This window comes from Pelophylax lessonae, assembly GCF_965119305.1.
Source record: "Pelophylax lessonae genome assembly, chromosome: 6".
Lineage (NCBI taxonomy): Eukaryota > Metazoa > Chordata > Amphibia > Anura > Ranidae > Pelophylax > Pelophylax lessonae.
The window spans coordinates 65428136-65449248 of NC_138773.1; the positions used below are offsets into that span (position 1 = coordinate 65428136).

General features: G+C 41.8%; 1 protein-coding gene across 1 annotated transcript; it reads left to right on the plus strand.

Annotated features, from left to right (window-relative positions):
- Positions 1-362: 362 nt before the first annotated feature.
- LOC309559255 (NADPH oxidase organizer 1-like) lies at positions 363-16309 on the plus strand. Its single transcript, XM_082262476.1, has 8 exons — positions 363-502; positions 1409-1489; positions 2721-2796; positions 5486-5663; positions 6709-6905; positions 11003-11116; positions 11817-11934; positions 14917-16309. Exons 1-8 carry the CDS (start codon positions 422-424, stop codon positions 15557-15559), a joined length of 1488 nt encoding a protein of 495 aa, XP_082118602.1. The 5' UTR covers positions 363-421; the 3' UTR covers positions 15560-16309.
- The last annotated feature ends 4804 nt before the right edge of the window (positions 16310-21113 follow it).

The following is a 21113-nucleotide window of genomic DNA, read 5'->3' on the forward strand; positions in this document are numbered from 1 at the left end:
CTTCCTGCAGACCTAGATAATTAAAGATAAATAAATACATTGGAACTTTTGGAATGAACTCTGTGCTCTCAGGTCTTACTACCTCAGAGAACCTAACAATGTCATCAGCAAGGAATGCTACCCATCTGGCTGAGTGCATTTGCACGACAGCTGGCTATGGAAACCAAATGCGTATGAGCTAAGGGCGATGCTCTGCTCTTCAAGAAGACATGGAATGAGGAACAATGGGAAAACCCCAAGTTTCTGGGTGCTGACTATCCCACAGAATTTTCCTGTCCTACCACAGGGGAGTGAAGCTTAAAAGCAATTGGGAGTTTCCCTTCTGAGTAAGAGGCTTGTGATAGGACAAAAAATCTGACATGAGAGGATAAAGAGGAGCTGCCATAATTTTAATTCAGTGGAAAACACTGGACTAAGCACCATGCGGCAGCAGATGAGAGGAAGTGGCCGTCATCCATTGGAGGCCAAGGCTGTGGGAGTTTTACAGCATGGAAGACTCAAGGTAGTTTTGGAGCTATATTAAAAAAAAAAAAAATGATACCAATACTCAACAGAGGCAGCCACATACTCAGCAGAATCAGCCTTTTTGGTTCATCAAGAGCTACTGACATCCCTTAGAGGTCCAAAGCCTCATCTAACTAGCTCTTGGTGAATTGAAAGGTTGAATGTTTTATTATTAGAACCAAATGTCCTGGGTGTAGAGATTACTTCTTTTACGATGAGTGTTGATGGGTGCCATCTTCTACGTGGAAATCCAGGTGGTTTGGGACTATGACTTAAAAAAAAAAAACATCACTCAATAGAACTGAATGCAACGCCAAAGGAGCCACTTTGTTGATTGTACCACTTGCCGAAAGTTTTAGCCATTATAGATGCAATTTTAGGCTCTATGAACACTGGGCTTAAAAGAAATGCCAGTTTCCATGGCAGAAACAAAACACCCATATAGAATGTTTTTGTACACACTTTAGACAAGTTTAGGAGAGTTTGGTGTTTTTTTCTACCAGAAGGCTCCAATCGAAATGCAAACCAAAAGAGTCTTTTTTTATTTATTTTTTACTGCCCCTACACATTGAGCATGGACACATAGGATAGCATTGAACTGCTTCTACGGGCCAAACACAAAACTTCTGTAGAAGCAGTGATTTTTTTTAAGCCAGTGTGCTAGGACCCTTATTGTCTTACCTGTACTAAAAATGACAGCTGATATCTGATTGCTTCATGTGGAGTGAACACTTTTATTCTACTCTATAAAAAAGGCCCAGAAAGGCATCCAAAGTAGACCCCATTGTAGCTCCACTATTAGGCAATGCATGCTAGAATATGTACTGCATCCTAAACCTTAAGGAGATCGTTAACTAATGAAGTGGAAGAATCACTAGTAACATTATTGCTTTATTTTTGACAGATTAACATTTTTTTGATCCTATGGTCTGATCACAACGATATACTGATATATCGAAAATATGAAGACTTCAAAAACATGAACGTAAGTTCGTAAAGAAACAAGTGTAAATAGCAACTTTTTAACAGTTTAATATCAGTTTGATCAATTATATACCATTAAGGTGTTAATTAATGAAAATGTTTGGGATTTTGTATTTTGGCATGTTGGTACCTTAATATTACCATTACTACATAATCCACATATGATTAATGTATATGGTAAATTTTGTAATGAGAAAAATATCTATTTACCTGTTTTTACAATACAGTAACCTTATTATTATTATTTTTTTTGCTATCTTTGCCTATACTATCCTGCTTCTGTTTAAGCTCTACTCCACAGAAATAATAGTGTAAATTTCTTGCACTGATGAACTTTACCTAAACCTAAAGTAAATGTGCCTAAACTTAAAGTAAATGTACCTAAACTTAAAGTAAATGTAACGCCAGTCATTAAAATCTCATATAATCTGTAACGTGATTTAGATAAAAGTCATTTTTATTAATGTATCTCGTATTAAATAATACCTGGTAATCCTGCCATGAAGGTCCTTGATCAAGCACTTCTGTTATGGGGTGACAACACTCTGCCACCGTCTCCCAATTGCTCTTCTGCGTTGTCACCCTGATGTGCCTTCAGTCGATACTGTAATCAGCTGGCCCACTGTTGCCATCATCAGAAAATATGCCCTGAAAAATGACATGCAGCCATTGTTGGGGTGCATGAGGACAGGAATGTGGCTGCAACAAAGCCTAGCAAGATGGTATATTAAAAAAAAAAAAACAAATGTATTTAAAAAAAAAAAAAAAAGAAAGACCATGGCAATTGTTTATGACTCACAGAACGTCAGCAAACTAAATGTCATCTGGATAGGGTTTACGTCTACTTTAAACAGCTGTCTGCAGTAAATGTCTCCAATATATGAGGTCGCAGCTGTGTTGTACATGCTTCCAGTCCTGAATGCACAGCCACAAAAAAAAGGAATGATTTTCATGGATTTACCTACTATTCTTAAATATGAGGAAAAAGAGAAATTTGCAATAGGAATCATATGTAGATCACTCTGAGCTATTTGATGAAAAGTGTGATAAAAAAGTGTCTTGCCTATAGTAACCAATCAAATCATCTTTTAACTGTGATATATATATATATATATATATATATATATATATATATATATATATATTTTTTTTTTTTTATTTATTTTTTTATTTTCCATAGGTCTGTCTGTTAATCTCACTATGTCTCCATATTTTTCTTTTTATCCCAATAGAGGGAGCTTAAAAAGAAATTTCCTCTGGAATCTGGGCTTTTACGGAAATCAGATAATATGATCCCAAAACTAAGAGGTGAGGACTCTCTCCTTCCCAGCACACAATTTCATTAAGTCTAGTTTATTTTGAGATCACATACCATTATATATAAGCCTGGAAATGTTTGAAACCCAGATGTGTGTTGGCTCTCATATTTCACTATTTCTCAAAAAAGACAATTTTTAGACCCTGCAGCTATTTTGGTGGTTCCCTTACTGCTTCTCACATATTGTATTTCAGGGAGCCGGTGTTTATTGTTTGCAGGGGAAATGACAGAGTCACATTAAAATAGATATAAATGTACTTCTCTTTTAAAGGGTTGTAGTACTCACCCCGACAGGGGCCCCTTATGTTATTGGGTTCCTCTATTCTGCCACAAATCTTGAAACCACTCGGTCCCCACTGACACAACCGGTTGAAAGAAGAGGACCATCTACAACTGGTTAATCTAAGTGTTAGTGATTCACAATTATGTAACAATGCACAGAAAATTAGGCCCAGACTACCAGATAGCAGGTTAAGTAAATGGATTCGCTCATGGATTTGAAATATTTACTAGCGGTGGGACATGATAGCTTGGATAAACACGTTGCGACCTGGGCTACATGGACTACATATCGTAACATGCAAGAGTTTAAATCCATATTTGTCTCCTAAAGTGATTTTCGGGTTTTGTTTTTGTTTTTTTATCTTTTCTTTTTCCCTTTTTTTATTTTCTTCTTAGACTAGTTTTTGACTTGAAGCTTAGTTTGTTAGTTGTTTGTTTTATTTTCTAGGAGATTTGGGGATCTGCATGGCTATCATGGGGTGCCTAGGTACCCTACTATTTATAAGTATATATTGAGAGAATAGGAGGCTGCCTCATGTATGTTAGGCTATGGGAATATTCCCAAATCCTTATATGTTACTATGTAATGTCTTTTTTGTATTTGCTTAAATTTTCCAGATTTTTTTTTTTTTTTTTAATAATAAAATAGGATTAAACCAAAGGGCTGTAGCACTTTTCCCCGCAGGGGCCGCTTATGTTATTGGGTTCCTCTATTCTACCACCACTCTTAAAACCACTCCGTTCCCACTGACACAACTGATTAGAAGTAGAGGACCATCTACACCTGCTTAACCTAAGTTAGTGATTCACAACTATGTAACAATGCACAGAAAATAAGGCCCAGACTACCAGATAGCAGGTTAAGTAAACATATTATTTCAAAGCAGGTAAACAGTACAAGATATGGTATCAAGCGAAAAGTACATTTCAAAGTGGCAGAACGGAATAAAGTGAGTACTGGCCTGCTACAGGAAAGACTAACTGAACTGCATCAGTTTTGGACCAAGTTTTAACTATAACAACTACTATTGAGCTAGATTAGACTGAAGTAACGAAAAGATAATGTTCTTGAATACACTTGGTTAGGATGCCCCAGATGTGGGTATCCGTAAATGTGCCTGAGCGGATCGATGCTGCATCCACCTAGGTGAGTATAAATGCTTAATTTTTTAAATCCCGAACTTCTCTTTTAACCGCAAAAAGGGAGTTTGGATCATTTGAACCCTCTTCCCCTCTGCAATTACAAATCCTTTTTTTTTTTCTATGTTCATTAATTTTTTTAAATTCTTCCTCCAGCCCCGCCCTTCGTTTCCATTCTGGACAAAGGCCAGAATAAGTGTCCCTAGCCCTGCAGCCTCCTGGGATACTCACATACAACCCCCCCCCCCCCCCCAGGAAGATGCAGGACCAGGCACACAAAGCGACCAGAGGGAGGGCCAAAGGGCAAGTCATTGGCAGCTGGTTGTCTGAACCTGGAAGAAGCAGCCAGCTGATGAGAACCAAGATGGTGGCATGAGTCCTGGGCTATGCCCCCTATCAGCAGATCTAGCAGTGGGACAATACTGGATTCGCTGCATGGGTGAGTATGTGGCTTGAAGATAACCCAAGGTTACAAGTAAAGCTGGCCATGGAAAGATCAAAATCTGGCCGGTTCAGCAAGGACCAAATGAATTTCAATCTGTGTATTGCCATCCCCGATTGACTTCTGTTGAATGGATATGGTGGAAAATGTTGGTTGATCAGTGGCTGTAGCTACAGATCAGTGTATCCTGACAGCGGAGGACCCCGGTTTCATAACACAATGTCCTAGTGGAGGGGGAGGGGGGGAGGATTTATCTATCCACCTCTTTTGAGTGGATGGAGGAATCTGTTCATTCTTTTTCATTTAGCCCACTGGTTGAGTAAAAATGATCCCTCTATTGACAGCTTTAGAGGGGGGGGGAGGGGGAATGATGGGGAGTTAAGCCTCATCTTAAATTTCACAAGCACGTGATGATCAGCACTCATTTTAGCCTATTTTTTTGGATTAGGAGACAGTTGCATACCTATGGGTAATATGCAGTTTTTGCAGGCAGTCCATGTATGTATATTGGGATACATATCTGCCACGTTGATGAATTGCCTTTCTTGACGTTACAGCACTCGGGGTGTCTGCTCAGTTGGCCGTAAAATGTACTGATTATTCTTAAAAATGATTATTCAATCTGACATTCGTGGAGCCTTCTCTTTTATTTTGAGTCTGTGGTGTTTGTGGAATGTGTTGTGACATGATAATTGTCTATAGAATCCCAACCACACTTGTTTCCTTCCTCCTCACCTGTCAGGCGAGTTTCTTACAGCTGTAATTAAGGGGAGGGAAAGCCCAGAGTTACTTACGTGCTGTCCTTTTTCCTACAGATGTCTCTATCTTCAGGATGAACCGGATCACCAGCCGCTTCATCGAAAGACTGAGACTGCTAGAAGATTATTGTCAACAGCTCCTGACAGCTGATGAGAAGATCTCCCATTGTGATGTGGTGACGGCCTTCTTCACACCCAACAGCAATGATCTCAACCCGAATTTCCCCCAAAACAGGTCTGTCCTCACTGTTTTCTAAGAATTCTGGATAAAACCAAAAAATTATTTTTACTGCTGTATGGCAGATTACCAGAAGTTTGCCTATTTTTGGGACTGGTGGTCATCCTGTCCAATGGCCTTTGACCACGAAGCTCTCTTGTTCATGTGAAGTTGCTTGGGCATGCCATCAGCTGAAGCTCCTATCTACTGCTGTATTGTCTCATGAAACCACAAGGAGTTTTTGTAAAATGTGTAATTGTTCAAAGGCCAATCCCAGCCAAAACTGATATTTTAGTTTTTGTCAGATTCTGCAGAGTGAAAGTGTTTTCTGCAGCCCAAATGTTTTGTACAGTTTTGGATAGTGTTGGGGGAGGGTTAGAACTTGTGTTAGCTTATGCTGTCTGGTGCCATTGGGGAGATTACCCCTCATATCCTGTCAGCAGGACAGGAAGTGAGGGGGAAATCTACAAGAGGGACACATAGCAATATCTTAATAAGGTAGGGGAATGCTAGAACCTGGAGGTCCTTTAAATTGGCGCCTCTGTCCTCACTGGAGATAATCCCTCAATTTTTGTCCTGGTGACAAGGTTGTCAACAGGACAGGATGTGAGAGGGAATCTCTGCTATGATCCCTCAAACAAAAATAATAAAGCAGCGGTTCTAACAGTTCCCAATTAAATCCCAAACTAAAAAACGTTTAACATTTAAGTGGACTTGTATCCAAATGTTAGGATTAAACTACAAACCCAGTCCCAAAACAGGTGGGACGGTGTCTAAAATGTACATAAAAACAGAATGCAATGATTTGCAAATCTCATAAACCCATGTTTTATTCACAATAGAAAATAGAGAACATATCAACTGTTTAAACTGAGAAAATTTACCATTTTAAGAGAAATGGACACATGTATGAAAGCCCAGGTACATGCTGGTGTCTGCTGTAGATGAGAAATATAATTAAAGTTGGCTATTCCTCAGCTGCATAATGTTTTCATGGACGATCATATGACCGCAATATGCAAGGCAATGTCTAGGGGGGAAACTAATAGTTATGTGCTTGCAGCTTGATGATCATGCCTTCAGAAGCAAGAGAACAACAGAGAGAGCGGCAAAAATGGCTACCTAAACCTCCAGCCACAGAGCCCATTGTGTCCCAGATGTACCTGTGTATTGAGGACCATGAGACCAAAGACACCAAGAACAGACCCTTCAAAGTGAAATGCAATGAGCGCCTGGGTGTGCTGATCAAGGAAAACTCTGGTGAGACATTTGGCTTTCTACCCAACATTGTTCTTAAATATTAAAGGCAACCAGTCAGGTTAGAAACATGGAAATTGTATCTACAAATGTATTTTTTAAAGATTTATTGTTTCTCTGTTTATTTAGTGAAAGAGTAAAAATTAAATGCCAATTGGTTGTCTTTGGTAGCCACTGGACATCTCCAACCCTCCAGATTTCTTACATAAATTGATTCATAGCAGAAAAAAAACATGTTTCAAGGGCCTTCATCGGGGCTACAAAACAATTACATCTTAAAGCAAAATTTGGTGCCTCAAGCCAAAGGGGTAGGACTTTAGGGGCTTAGTCAGGTAATAGAACATGTAGTAAAAACTGTTACAATTTATTGAGGGTAATTTACATAATAATGCATTCAATAATAATCAACATAATGTGCCAATGGGTTATAGACCCATGTGAGAGGGTGAGATTGAGGTAAAGAAGTGACAATGTGAATGGTGACTTTGATATAGATCTCTGTCTATTCTTGCTCATGTGTGTGAGCTTGTTGGAAGAGAGTATATCTGAAACTGCTGATGCGTTTCGGCATTATTAATAGTATATTGCCCTTATCAAGGAAGAGGTGGTTCAGATATGGTGACCCCCCCCTCTTCCTTGATAAAGGCAATATACTATTAATAATGCCGAAACGCGTCGGAAGTTTCAGATATACTCTCTTCCAACAAGCTCACACACATGAGCAAGAATAGACAGAGATCTATATCAAAGTCACATTCACATTGTCACTTCTTTACCTCATTCTCACCCTCTCACATGGGTCTATAACCCATTGGCACATTATGTTGATTATTATTGTATGCATTATTATGTAAATTACCCTCAATAAATTGTAACAGTTTTTACTACATGTTCTATTACCTGACTAAGCCCCTAAAGTCCCACCCCTTTGGCTTGAGGCACCAAATTTTGCTTTAAGATGTAATTGTTTTGTACATTTACAAAGATCATAAATATAAAAGTAGAATATCATGAATATAATCATGAATATACAAGTAAAAATAATGAACATAAAAGTCAAAGTGTTTATACCAGTTTATATAATATCTGATTCCAGTAAATAGCAGACTCAAAGATAATAATAACATCTCACATATAGACACCTGAGGTCACAACACTTTGCTAGCAAAACAGTAAACATCTCAATAAAACAGGACAGCATGACAGCCAATATATAATAAATTAGATTTGCCAGTGATATTAAATCAATTGTTGTTGTGCCTAGAACACCAAACCAATGTGATTTAGGATGTGGTGGTCCACAGAGGTCCAAAGGGTTACTTTCTCTGAAGGAAAAGGAAAGAGGGAGGCAGGATAGCCCTTCTGGTGTAGTTAGTTGGCCCAAAAAAAGATAATTAGCTCATAAAAAGTTAATCAATAGGAAAAAAAGGAAGATAACTGATATCGGTTCAGGCTGCGGAAACCATGTGAAGTGGAAAGATGCAACCTTCCACAGGTGGATTAAATAAAAAAAAAAACACGCTATATATAATAAATAAACGAATGGTGCAAGCAGCAACTTATCTGTGAAATATGGGCACAGTTCAAATATAATAAGGCTTTTTTAAGTTGCGCTAAATTAGTAAACATAAAAAGTCCACAAGTGTAATATGATGATCCTGGTGAGTTTCTCTATGATCCACCACCTTAAAGAAAGTGATCCTGCGTGTCAACACCACCATCAAATAGCTAAAAAAACTCCCTTACAAAATTACATGGACCTGTCATTACAGAAGGTCACAAGTGCTTGTGGCTCCATACCCAACCAGGGCCTTTCAAAACCAGAGGGTCTTCCAACTTGACTCACTACTCTCCTCTTCTGCTAAGCTGAAGTCCGTCCTCCACTGCAGACTGTGTCCACTCCTCCCTGACTTCAGCACAGGAGATGCTGGGAGAGGAGGACAGACTTCAGCTTAGCAGAAGAGGAGAGGGGTGAGTAAAGTTGGAAGACCCCTTGAAGTTTTAAAGGCCCTGGCTGGGTATGGAGCCACAAGTGCGTGTGACCTTTTGTAACAAGAGTTCAACATAATTTGGTAAGGGAGTTTTTTATCTATTTGGTGGTGGTGTTGACATGCAGGATCACTCTTCAAGGTGGTGGATGGTAGAGAAACTCACCAGGATCATCATATTAACTTGTGAACTAGTGAAGAAAACCCTGTCTCCACACAGGAAAAAGAATGGTTGCTCTCGATGACACGGGGGTTCCAATCCTGGATTCTTTATGGGGTTCTCAGGTCGGTATTTGAACTAGGTGAGTTACAGGAGGTCTAAAAAAGGCAGTTGGTGGTCCAATAGGCAGAGGCACCCATTGTCATATGTTTACTAAATAGGCCAGGGTCATCAGATTTTATGAACATCAAATTGTTTTATTTCACCAAAAAAGTGTGTATTGTGGCTGACGATTGTCACTTCTTCAGCTCAGGGTGATACACTAATGGTTGATATATTTTGGTGGTGCCATATGGTCCAGGTGGCAGTGTGAAAACTGTGCCAATCAGACAACCGATGGGCTTTTTTAGGTTCCTTTAACTCACCAAAATATAACCAATGTGCTCTTTGTAACTGTTGTATAAACACACTCTAGACCACAAAATATGTTATGACAAGTGTAATTATTGTACTTCTTTGGAACACAATTACAGTGATTATACTTACCATACACAGTTTGTGGTATTGGGTGATTTATGCAATAGTTATAAAGTATGCATTGCTTTGATGTTCTAGACCAGGGATCTCCAAACTTTCTAAACAAAGGGCCAGTTTACTGTCCTTAAGACCTTAGGTGGGGTCAGTGGGAGTAGAAAATGTCCTGCGTTCAGCAGGAGAAAACAATGCCCTATCTTTGGTGTCAGTGAGAGGACTAGTGCCTCATCATTAATGTCGGTAGAAGGAATAGTACCCCATTGTTGGTGTCATTGGAAAGAATTCTGCCCCATCAGTGGGAGGAATTGTGCCCTTTCATTGGTGTCAGTGGGAGGAATTGTGTCCCATCATTGGTGTAAATGGAAAGAATTCTGCCCCATCAGTGGGAGGAATTGTGCCCTTTCATTGGTGTCAGTGGGAGGAATTGTGTCCCATCATTGGTGTAAATGGAAAGAATTCTGTCCCATTGTTAGTGTCAATGGGAGGAATTGTGCCCTTTCGTTGGTCTCAGTGGGAGGAATAGTGGCCCATCTTGAGTATCAGTGGGAGGAATAGTGGCCCATCATTGGTGTCAATGGAAGGAATTATTCCCCATCATTGGTGTCAATGGGAGGAATAGTGCCCTAATGTTGGTGTCAATTGAAGGAATTGTGCCCTTTTGATGGTGTCAGTGGGAGGAATAGTGCGGCATTGTTGGTGTCAGCGAGAGGAAGTATGCCGCATTGTTGTCAGTGGATGGAATAGTGCCCAAAAGGCAGGATAAAAGCATGCAAAGGGCTGCAGTTTGAAGAATACTGTTCTAGACACAGCAATTCGTTTGCTATCACTGAAATATCAAGATTAATATACATTGACTATAATATTGTCCTGTTTTATTGAGATGTTGCCTATCATTCTATTCTTTTAATGTTTGCTAATGAAATGTTAGAAAATCTGGTGTCTGTATCATGTTAGATAATATTATGCTATTACTATGCTATTCTATTTACTGGAATCAAATATTAAGTGCAAATGGGTATATACCCTTTGACTTTAATATTCATTATTCTTCACTGGTATATTCATTACCTTTTACTTTTATATTTTTGGCCTTTGTATTTCTACTTCTTCATACCTTGATGAAAGGGGAGTGTGTTTGGCCCCTGAAACACTGCATTTTTTCTCCTTTGAATCAATTTTGATTCTTGGACATTTGTTAGATTGTATGTATATGGATTCTCAGCTTTAAATCCTTGCCCTGTTCCTAAAGGGTAGTCCCCATTTTTTTGGGGTGCTGTTAAACCACAACCAGTGTCAATTTTGGTGACCCTTAGAAAATCTGAATCCAGTGCTCTATTTGTTCTTGCACTTGGATCTGTAGATCACCTGACATCTGTAGTGGATGGATAAGTTGTAAGTCTCCTCTGCTCTGTTCTCAGGCTGGTGGCTGGTAGAGAATGAAGAGAAGAGGTTGGCCTGGTTTCCAGCTCCGTTCCTCAAAGCTCTAGAGACAAAAGATGACTTGGACTCAGGAACAGATTGTGATGAAGAAGGTATGTTGCCATTTGTGTGATAGATTCCCCACAGTAATAACCCTCTCCATGAAGGGAATTTGTCAGAATAAAAATATAGCATTCTCATCTTTTTTACATTCTATTCTATTCTATTCTACTTATTAAGTCGGTGGCCCAGTAAACGCATCAAGGTCCAGAGATCTAACTTCTGAGTATTTATCTGAGTACGTATTCCAGGTCAGTGACTGACCAGAGTAGTTAGGGAAGGATGAGAAGGATTATATATATATATGTCTAAAGTATTGTTTGGAAGCGGGAAGGGGGGAAGGGGGGGAGAGTCAGAAAGAGGGAGGGGAGGAGAGAGAGAGGGGGAGAGAGAGTCCGAGAAAGAGAGGGAGAGAGATATGGGAACAAAAGACAGGAAAAGGTAGAAGGAGATAAAAAGAAAGAGAAAGAAGGAAGATAGAAAGGAGAAGAAAGGAAAGTAGGAAGAGGAAGGAAGATCAGAAGGCCAGAAAAGAATATTTGATGCAGTCAGACCCTTTCACTATATGGTTGTTATGAATGGTACTGTCTTTGGTAATACAGCATGGTAAAGGGTAATGCCATGATGTAACTAGCTAAAAGCTGGCTGAAATGAGCTGATACCTGACAGCTACAGTATATGAACACAGGGCACTATTGCAAATTGTACCTCTTAGTCCCAGTATGTAATAATGCGGAATCTCCCCTTATTCAGGAATACGGTACTATTCGGCAATGGCGTATGAAGCTATGAGCTGGGATGAAGTTTCTATCTCTCGAGGTGTTCTGGTAGAAGTCATAGAGAAGTCTAACAACGGATGGTGGTTGATAAGGTAACATACTTTGCAAAGTTGATACAGGACTTCAAGGGACTATACTGTATAATGTTTTATATATGTTCTTTATGATAAAGACAAAAAACAATTATAATAAAAAGTCTTTCCACTAAGATAAAAATGATGCTTGAATGTTTCATATTTACCACCATTTTTCACCAGGCAGGCCTGCTGTTGTGCTTTGTGTAGCCTGTTTTCCAAGCATACGTGCATTGGGAGAGATGGTTACACACCACTGAATGAAGCAAAGTAGGGACTCACCCCTTTCCCTCTTTTTATCAGGTATCCTCCTCCCCCCTATGGATTTTCAGTTAGAAAGAAGCAGCCAAAAAGTGAGCATAGTGGAACAGTGGGTGGCAGATTTCTGTGTGGACTGTTTCATTCCAAATTATGTTTTTTTTTTTTTTTCAATTGATAGGTTCCAAAATTAGTAAAACATACCAAAGAACATTATGACCAGATTTAATCATCTATAGTAGATAAAAGTTGAAGTCAAGGCAGTTTTTAAAAGAAAAAATAATTTAGCCAAAACTGAACATGCTTACAGAAAGGAAAGCCCACTGGGGATCTCCTATGTGCATACCCCACTGATTTTGATTGCATTAATGGTGTCATAAGGGGCAGATTCAAGGAACAGGAGGACCTGGCTGGATATAATTTGCACCTCTAGTATTAAGGCAGCCACACAGTACTGTAAAATGGATGAGGGCAGTGCTGGGACAAGGTCATCTAGCGCCCAGGGCGAAGATGCCAAACTGCGCCCCCCACAGATTTATGAGCATTATGTATCAGCAAAATACTCCTTAAGCACTACTCTGCACACTAACCAGCTAAGAATATATTTTCATTGGAAGCCAAAATTCTCCCCAAACAAATATTCCTGTTCCCCTCAGTTCCCCTCAGTACAAGACCCCCCCTGCTAAAAATCCCCCCCAGCACAGATCTTTGGCCCCCACCCCCCTCCCAGCTCCAAATATTTGGCCCCCACCCCCCCTCCCCTTCCCAGCTCCAATCCTATCTCTTCCCAAATCTCTCCTCCTAGCACCAATTCCCCCCTCCCGCAATTCACCCACTCTAGAACAAATCCTCTACCTCTCAAAATTTCGCCCTGAGCACAAATCCTTTCCCAGCACAAATTGCCCCTCCCCCAATTCCTTCCTCATAGCACAAATCCCACCCCCATGGGTGCAAGTCCTCACCCCCCCCAATCATCTCTACTAACACAAATCCTGTCCCCCAAATCCCCCTTCCTAACACAAATGTCCCGAAAAAAATTTCCTAGCACAAATCTCCCCCAATTTCCCCATAAGCACAAATCCCACCAAATCCCCCTTCCTAACACAAAGCCCTACCCAAAAAAATTGTTTCCTAGAAAAAAGCACTTTCCCCCAAATCCCCCTCTCCCAGCACAAATGCACCCCAAAATCCCTCCACCCATCACAAATTACCCCAAATTCCTCCTCCTAGCACACACCCCCCCACACACCCAATCATCCCTACTAGCATAGATCCTTTCTAACACAAATCCCCCCTTCAACAAAAAAAATGTCCTTACTAAACAAATCCCCTCCCCCTTCCCAGTACAAATCCATCTCAAATTGTCCCTTCCTAGCAACCACCCCCCTTCCAAATCACCCCATACACAAATACCCCCCCCCATCCCCAACCTCTCACTAATTTTCTTCTCCTTCCCCCCTCCTAACACACTGTCATCACAATTTTCTCACTTTACCCCCTCCTCCCGTGTAATGTAATGTAATTCTCCCCTCCACAGACCTCAGATGTAGCGCAGCAGATGGCTGTGTGGTGTTCTTCCCCCCCAGAGTTCTCATCTTGGCAAACCAGAGTTGAGGAGGAGACTAGGGCAATTCTGCCAGGCAGCCGGTGGGGAGAAATGTCGTCTCTGGATGTGGGGTATGGAATCATGGCTGGGGACACCACTGACTGTCAAATCGGGACTTTACAGTTTCCAAAGCCTGCACAGTCCCAATCTGACAGTCCCGATGCAGGAGCAATCAGCAGCAGGAGGGGGAGAGGGAGGGCAGAGAGAGCACAGCCCATGCCTCCTCCTAGCTCTCTTCTGCTCTCCAGATTCAGCTTGTGATAACGTTGCTTGTGACATCCCCACTAAACGGTTTGCTACGTCCCACGCTAAGCTGCTTGTGACTTCACCCGCTAATCTGACAGAAGTCGTGACGATGCTGTCGCTACCCCTGTCGGCTTGTGGCAGCAGAAACTCTCCAAGTGGTGCCACCTCACATGACACCTGCCCCCAGAGCAGCCACCCCCCTACCCCGCTCCCCTCCCCTTGTCCCAGCCTTGGATTCCCCTACAGAATGCCTGCCCATCAGCGTGGTAACATTTCTGATTTTTATCTCACTGAAGGAAAAGTTTAACTAGGCCACTTTAAGAATAGGTCTGCTTTAAAGAATAACTAAAGGCAAAACTTTTTTTTTTCGTTTTTGGATAGAGTGGAGAGGGATTAGAACACTGGTCAGTTTTTATTGCTGTCTGTGCCCTCGTTAGGAAATCGTTAGGGGATTTACCCTCTCTATTTGTCCTGTTTACCCTTATCAGTGAAAGTAAAAAAAAAAATTTGGGTTGTCCCCTGGAAAAATAATAGAGGGGACACCCTCCAATGGGGACACTAGTTCTGGTGACCCTGGGGACCCCAAGGAATTTCCTTAATTTGCAGGGATTTCCTCTAACTTCCTGTATAGCCATGGGACAGGAAGTGAAGGCAAATCTCTGCAAATGGCGAAAAAAAAAAGTCTGACAGGGGTTAACACTCCCTTGCTTTATCCAAAATGAAAAAAAAAATTTCCTATAGTTCTACTGTAAGATACTTTCAGAATAAGTAAACATGTGTAACGTGGCCCAGTGCTAAAGATTATTTTTAATTAAAAAAAGCTAAAGTTGCTCATGGCCATGGGCCATACACATTAACATTGACTACAGTTTCTTTTTGACCTACCACAGGTATAATGGAAAAACCGGCTTCGTCCCAGCTATGTACCTAAAACCGTACCAAAACTGTCACCAGCTTCAAATCATGAAAAATCAAGGAAATTTCCCATCCACTTCAAATTTGTTCAAAGCCTCCAGCCAGCTAGAGTTGAGCAGACCAACAGATGCCTGGAGAACGGACAAGGAACAAAATAAGGCAAACGCCGGAAGTCTAGAAAGGACAGAGGCTCAGAAACTGGACAGAAGAAAATCAAGGTCCATTAGTGGCTTATCTTCAAGCCCTACGTATGGCTTTTACTCCAACGCTCTTAAATTAGTGGAAATGGATCATGTACAGGAAGAATTTCAATCTTTAGAAAAAGCAGAGACGCCAACACGCAAGAGTCAAACAAGGGATGCTATACGTAGGCCTTTTGCTGGCTCTAAAATCCTGCCTGAGAAACCAACTCGCCAAATGCAGATAGCAGGTGACAAACAAGACTTGCGCAAGGAGAGTCCCAACACAACTGAGCCAAAAACTGGGCAATCCATTTCTCAAATTCCCCGGACACCACTCATACCACAGAGACCCAAAGCACATGAGATACTCCATAAATGTACCACTGTGACAAAGAAAGCTTTTGAGATGAGGGAAGCCAGTGCTATGCAGGTCTAAAGCCGAATCATTTCTACATTGTGAATCCATGGCTTTGTATTTTTATTTATTCAATGTATTTATTATATTTTGCATTTACTATATGTAAATATACAAAAGAACTTGTCCGCTGAACAGGAGGTAGTCTGAAGGCATAAATGATAATAAAATCATGTCCAGAGGAAAGGTCAGCCCACCAGATTGTTTAGTCCTGGGTGCTAATGAGTTGAAAAAGCCAATGTTTTCAAACTTATCCCAGGAATTCTAGATGTCTGCATCTGGCTTGCAAACTCCAACCAGCTCCTGCAGCTACATTTCAAAGAATGCATCGGGAGGACTGAGACTACCTTTTTATGTAGGATGAAGTCTACATGGCAGTACTGCTACTGATGCCCCCAAAAATAGAATATAGCAATAGATAAGTCAAACAACCAGACTCCACCCCAGAGAGCCCCGTTTCATAAATTTGAACTGGAGATCTCTAAAAACAGATTTACACTCATGCGTCTCTCCCCTGGTGCATTTTCTTTGAAATCAATAGAAATACACTAAAGTGCATATCAATGTGCATTTAACACAATTCATGTTGCAATGCACTTTGTATTAAATATCAACATACAATATCACAACATGTGTGTTGATGTGCACCATAATGTGTCATGACGTGTTGACCTTCTTTATGACATGCATTGATGCACATCAAAAAACAATGAGTTGAGGTGCATTTTGAGGAGTTTCCATTTATTTAAATGGTAAATGCATCAAACAAAAGTGCAAAGGTGTCCATCCAGCCTAACGTTTTATTCCTTACATACTTCAGTGTGTCCCAAAAGTCTCCATACATAGGAAAAATTAACAAACTCATACACCGCCTGGTTATAGTATTCACGTACGGCGATGGTTGGCTCAACAGTTTCCGCGTTCTTGGATTGGTTGCCACAGCCCTATGGAATGGCCTGCGAGGTCCCCTGAATCTTTTCCCAACTAACTTTTGGTTGTGGGGCCACTTAAAAGGCATGGTGTACAAGGAGAAGATTAGAAATATAGATCATTTAACCACTTAAGCCCTGGAAGATTTTACCCCCTTCCTGACCAGGCCCTATTTTGCGATTCGGCACTGTGTGACTTTAACGGAGAATTGCGCGGTCGTGCGATGCTGTAACTAAACGAATTTGACGTCCTTTTTTTTTTCCACAAACAGAGCTTTCTTTTGGTGGTATCTGATCACCTGTGCGATTTTTTGATCATGTGCTATAAACAAAAAAAGAGCGACAATTTTGCAAAAATAACAATATTTTTCACATTTTTTTTACACGAAATTCCCCCCAAAAAAATGTAAAAAATCAAATTTTTTTAACATTTTTGGCCAATTTGTTTTCTGCTACATATGTTTGGTAAAAAAAATCGCAATAAGCGTATTTTGATTGGTTTGCGCAAAAGTTATTGCATTTACTAACTAAGGGAAAGATTTTTGTCATTTTTTGTTGTTGTCGAGTAATGGCGGCGATCTGCGATTTTTTTTGCAGGACTGCGACATTGTGGCAGACAGATCGGACCCTTGACTGACATTTTTGACACTTTTGGGGGTACCAGTGACATGACTACAGTAATCAGTGCTATACATATGCACTGTTACTGTAAAAATGACACTGGCAGGGAAGGGGTCAACTTTATTGGAGAAGGAGGGGTTAAGTGTGTCCCTAGGGGCGTGCTTCTAACTGTGCAGGGCTGTGGCTGTTTGTGTAACTACAGAGATATACGATCCTACATAGCAGGACCGTATGATCTCTGCACTTGCACAGGGGAGAATGACAGGCGGCTTTGTTTACATTAGCCGCCTGCCTATCTCCCTCTGTAACGGACGATCGCGAGTGACCGGCGGACATCGGGTCCGCCGGCACACGCGCGGGGGTGTCCATAAACGAGCAGGGGCAGGAGCCCCCTATTGGCTCGCAGTACCGGTACGTCACTTTGCCTGCATGGGGCTGACCGCCGCAGTATATGTACTTGTGGCGGTCGGCAAGCGGTTATAGTAATACATTCTAAATGCAATTACTTGCATAACAACAGTTATCTTGGAACATGTTCACCATGACTGGGGGAGAAGACTGTGTGTGTGCAGAAAGAGGTGGCCAACACGTAGAGAATATATTTTTATTTATTTTTTGTAATGCATATTTTTTAAACAAAGGTAGGTTTAGCTACAACTTCCCATTTTCCCTATGTATGGCGACTTTTGGGACACCATGTATTAGCTGCTAGGATAGCTATAGTGAAAAATTGGAGAAAATTGACCAGATATCTCTATGGACTTTGTTAAAATAAAAAAGCTTAATTGCGTGATGATAAACTTATGTGCTTGCATAAATCTGTCAAATCAGGTTTGAAAAGATGTAGGATCTATAGATCCACTACAATTCCCTAGACATTTAAGGCCCGGCTAGAATGTTGTTTCTTACCCCTCTTTTATTCCATTTCTCCACTGTGATGGACAATCCCCACATTCTGGTAATGTAGGGCCTCTAATAGTATTCTCCTTCACAAATTCTTTATAGAATGGAATTCCTATAAGGAGTACCCCCTTCCTATTTATAGCTAGATAATGCTCCACATTTGCTTCTATAAATTGATCAACAAATGTATCTAAATATGACTGTTTTGATAAAGGGTAAAACAGAAACAATATATTGGAAATCATAATGTTAGCATTGTGTTTTTGATACATTATTGTTTCCCAAGATCATTCTGATTAAATGTATACCTCTTTATGCAAATAAACCAATAAAGAAAATTAAAGTACAAACCCCAGACTCTGCCCACAAATTGGAATATATAGATTTAGGGTGAAGAGACTATGAGCCATCCCCTGAAAATGGTTTCTTGTCAAAATGCAGATAAGTGTTTCTTCCTACACAGTAGTGTTATGAAGTATGTGTGTCTACTTGGTTAATTGGGAGGGTTATTTTTTTGTCAGACTTCCAGTAGATTTTCAGTAGTTAAAGCCAGACTCAAATTCCCAACAGGGGCATAAAAAAAAACTCCTCTTGTAGTTTCCAATCCGACCCCCCCCCCCCCCCCCGCAAGGGTTAAATAGTAATTTGTGATAACTTGCACTGTGTATGATGATACCAAGGGACAACAGCGATGGGGAAGAAGCTTGCCAGTGGAAGAAGGGTGGGGGGTTTAAAGTGGTTGTAAACCCACTTTGATGACTTTTCCCTGTAGGTAAGCCTATAATAAGGCTTACCTATAGGTATTGTAAATATCTCCTAAACTTGCACTGTTTAGGAGATATTTACATTGCATGCAGCCGATGATGCTCATGCTGCCCGTGCCGTTTCCTCAGAGCCCTGTGCCGTGACCTGTGGCTCCCGCACGCATGCACGGGCGTGACATCACGCGGCTCTGGCTAGTAATACAGCCGGAGTCTGCAGACCCGTAAGGAAGACGGGCGAAGATGGATGCGGCCGGCAGTGGGGACAATGCGGGCTTTGCTGCAGGTGAGCATCACATAATGTGCTAGTATGTGATGCATACTAGCACATTATGCATTTACTTTGCAGGGGGAAAAAAAAGAAGAGTTTACTTCCTTTTTAAGCTACACAAAACGTGTATGTGTGTGTGTGTTTGCAAGGTTTTTTTTTTTTTCTTCCAGCTTAGAGGTGGGCTTTAAAAAGGGCCAGGAGTAAACATAGAGGTGCTCCAGGAACCGGTTTAATGGCAGCCAATGTTTTCCAGGGACCAGGGAGGTGGACTGGATATTCACAGAGTCTGTCCTTAACCCCCCTTCACACCACAACCCCCCCTTTACTGTGAGGTGCTTTGTTTTAGATATTGTCCAAGTATATGAGTAATGCATGCTAACACCCCACCCAGTCAGTACTCTTGACTTCTGACTATCTGTCCACAAGTGATAGAATCTGTGAAATTAGGTGTATGGATTAGAGCAGCAGCCCCCAAACTTTTGGCACCAGGAACCGGTTTAATGGCAGCCAATGTTTTCCAGGGACCAGGGAGGTGGACTGGATATTCACAGAGTCTGTCCTTAACCCACCTTCACACCACAACCCCCCCTTTACTGTGCCCACAGTTACCCCTTTAAAGCAATCCCACAGTGTTGTCAGTTCCCCTTCACATCATAGCGCCACTTTACATTACAGTGCCCCTTTACAGTTCAGTCCCCTTTACATTAATGTAATGGAGGCTGCACTGTAATATAAAGGGGCTAATGTGACGCAACGGGGGCTAAACTGTAAAGAAGCAATGTAATGATTGCAGTCCCCCTTTACAGCGCAGTCCCCTTTATATCATAGTGCCCCTTGTAATCACAGCCCCCCCATCACAGTGGCCCTTGAAGTCATGCCCCCCCCCCCCCCCTTTTCTCTCTCACCGGCCCATCACAGTGCCCCATTTCAGTCTCTGTCTCCCCTGCACAGTCCTATCTGTGGCAGGGTAGAGGCAGTTTTCAGCCGTGTGTCTTCTCCTGGGTCTCCCACCCCACCGCTGATGTCATTCTGTCAGCAAAGCAGGGGTGGAAGGAAATGCAGATCTGGACAGAGGATGGGAGCTGCCAAACTTGTCATGTTAACAAGCGGGTTAATAACCACTTGTTAATAAGAAAGATTCCCACTCTCCAGAGCAGATTTCCAGGAGAGTTCCGTAACACAGCCACACAGCAAGAGGTGAGTGGCGAATAAAGTCTGTTATAGTCCTTTCACTGGACGGGCCGGCCATCAACAGGCCACAGACTGGTAAAAGGTCCGCACCTCTAAGTGTAGCAATATGGTTACATTTAATGAAGGTTCAACAATTAGCAACTCACATGGTTGATGATTAAAATAAGCATATCTAAGTATGCAGGCATCCGGGTAAAGCTGTCCACATAGACCGTCCTCCGCACCGCCATCAACGTCATCCCTTCCACACTGCACTCCACGAGCGCTTCAAGCCTCGCTTTCAGATTTCTCCACTGCAGGGTAGTCTTCACGGTCATGATTGCAGACTGACGACGGTGCGAGCTGTCGGTGCGGAAGATGGTCTTTGTAGACAGCTTTACCAGATGCCTGCATACTTAGATGTGCCTGTTTTAATCATTAACCATGTGAGTTGCTAAATGTTGTACCCAGTAGCGGCTGGTGCTCCATGGGCCGGGGGGGGGGGCGGCAGATGGACCACACCATACCCCCCCCCCCCCGGACCACACCAGCCTGCACACCACACCCCCCCCGCCCGGTTTCCGGCTCACTCACCCTGAACATGTGGAGGGCAGCAGCAGCGGCGGCGGCTTCTCCTCAGTCTCCTGCGTCTCCTCCCTCCTCCTTGACCAATGGTATGGCTTCTCCTTTTGCCCAATCAGGAAACAGATCTCAGGACCCACTTCCTGATTGGCCAGGAGGAGGAGGATCCATGTGACAATAGCAAATATTCATTCACTATTGTCACACAACTGGGTGGGCTCAGGGCCCAGTGCTCTGCGCCACGAGCCCACCCTTTTTTGAAGCCTATTAGAGCCTCTGGCTCTAATCACATGCTTAAAAAAAAAAAACCCCATTGGAATCCATGCACCCGGCGCCCT

Excerpts from the sequence above, each read along its gene's own strand:
- LOC309559255 (XM_082262476.1), top strand. The coding sequence starts at position 422 with ATGCGGCAGCAGATGAGAGGAAGTGGCCGTCATCCATTGGAGGCCAAG. Across the intron at positions 5,664-6,708 it reads CCGAATTTCCCCCAAAACAG|CTTGATGATCATGCCTTCAG; the intron begins GTCTGTCCTCAC and ends ATGTGCTTGCAG. Across the intron at positions 6,906-11,002 it reads GCTGATCAAGGAAAACTCTG|GCTGGTGGCTGGTAGAGAAT; the intron begins GTGAGACATTTG and ends CTCTGTTCTCAG.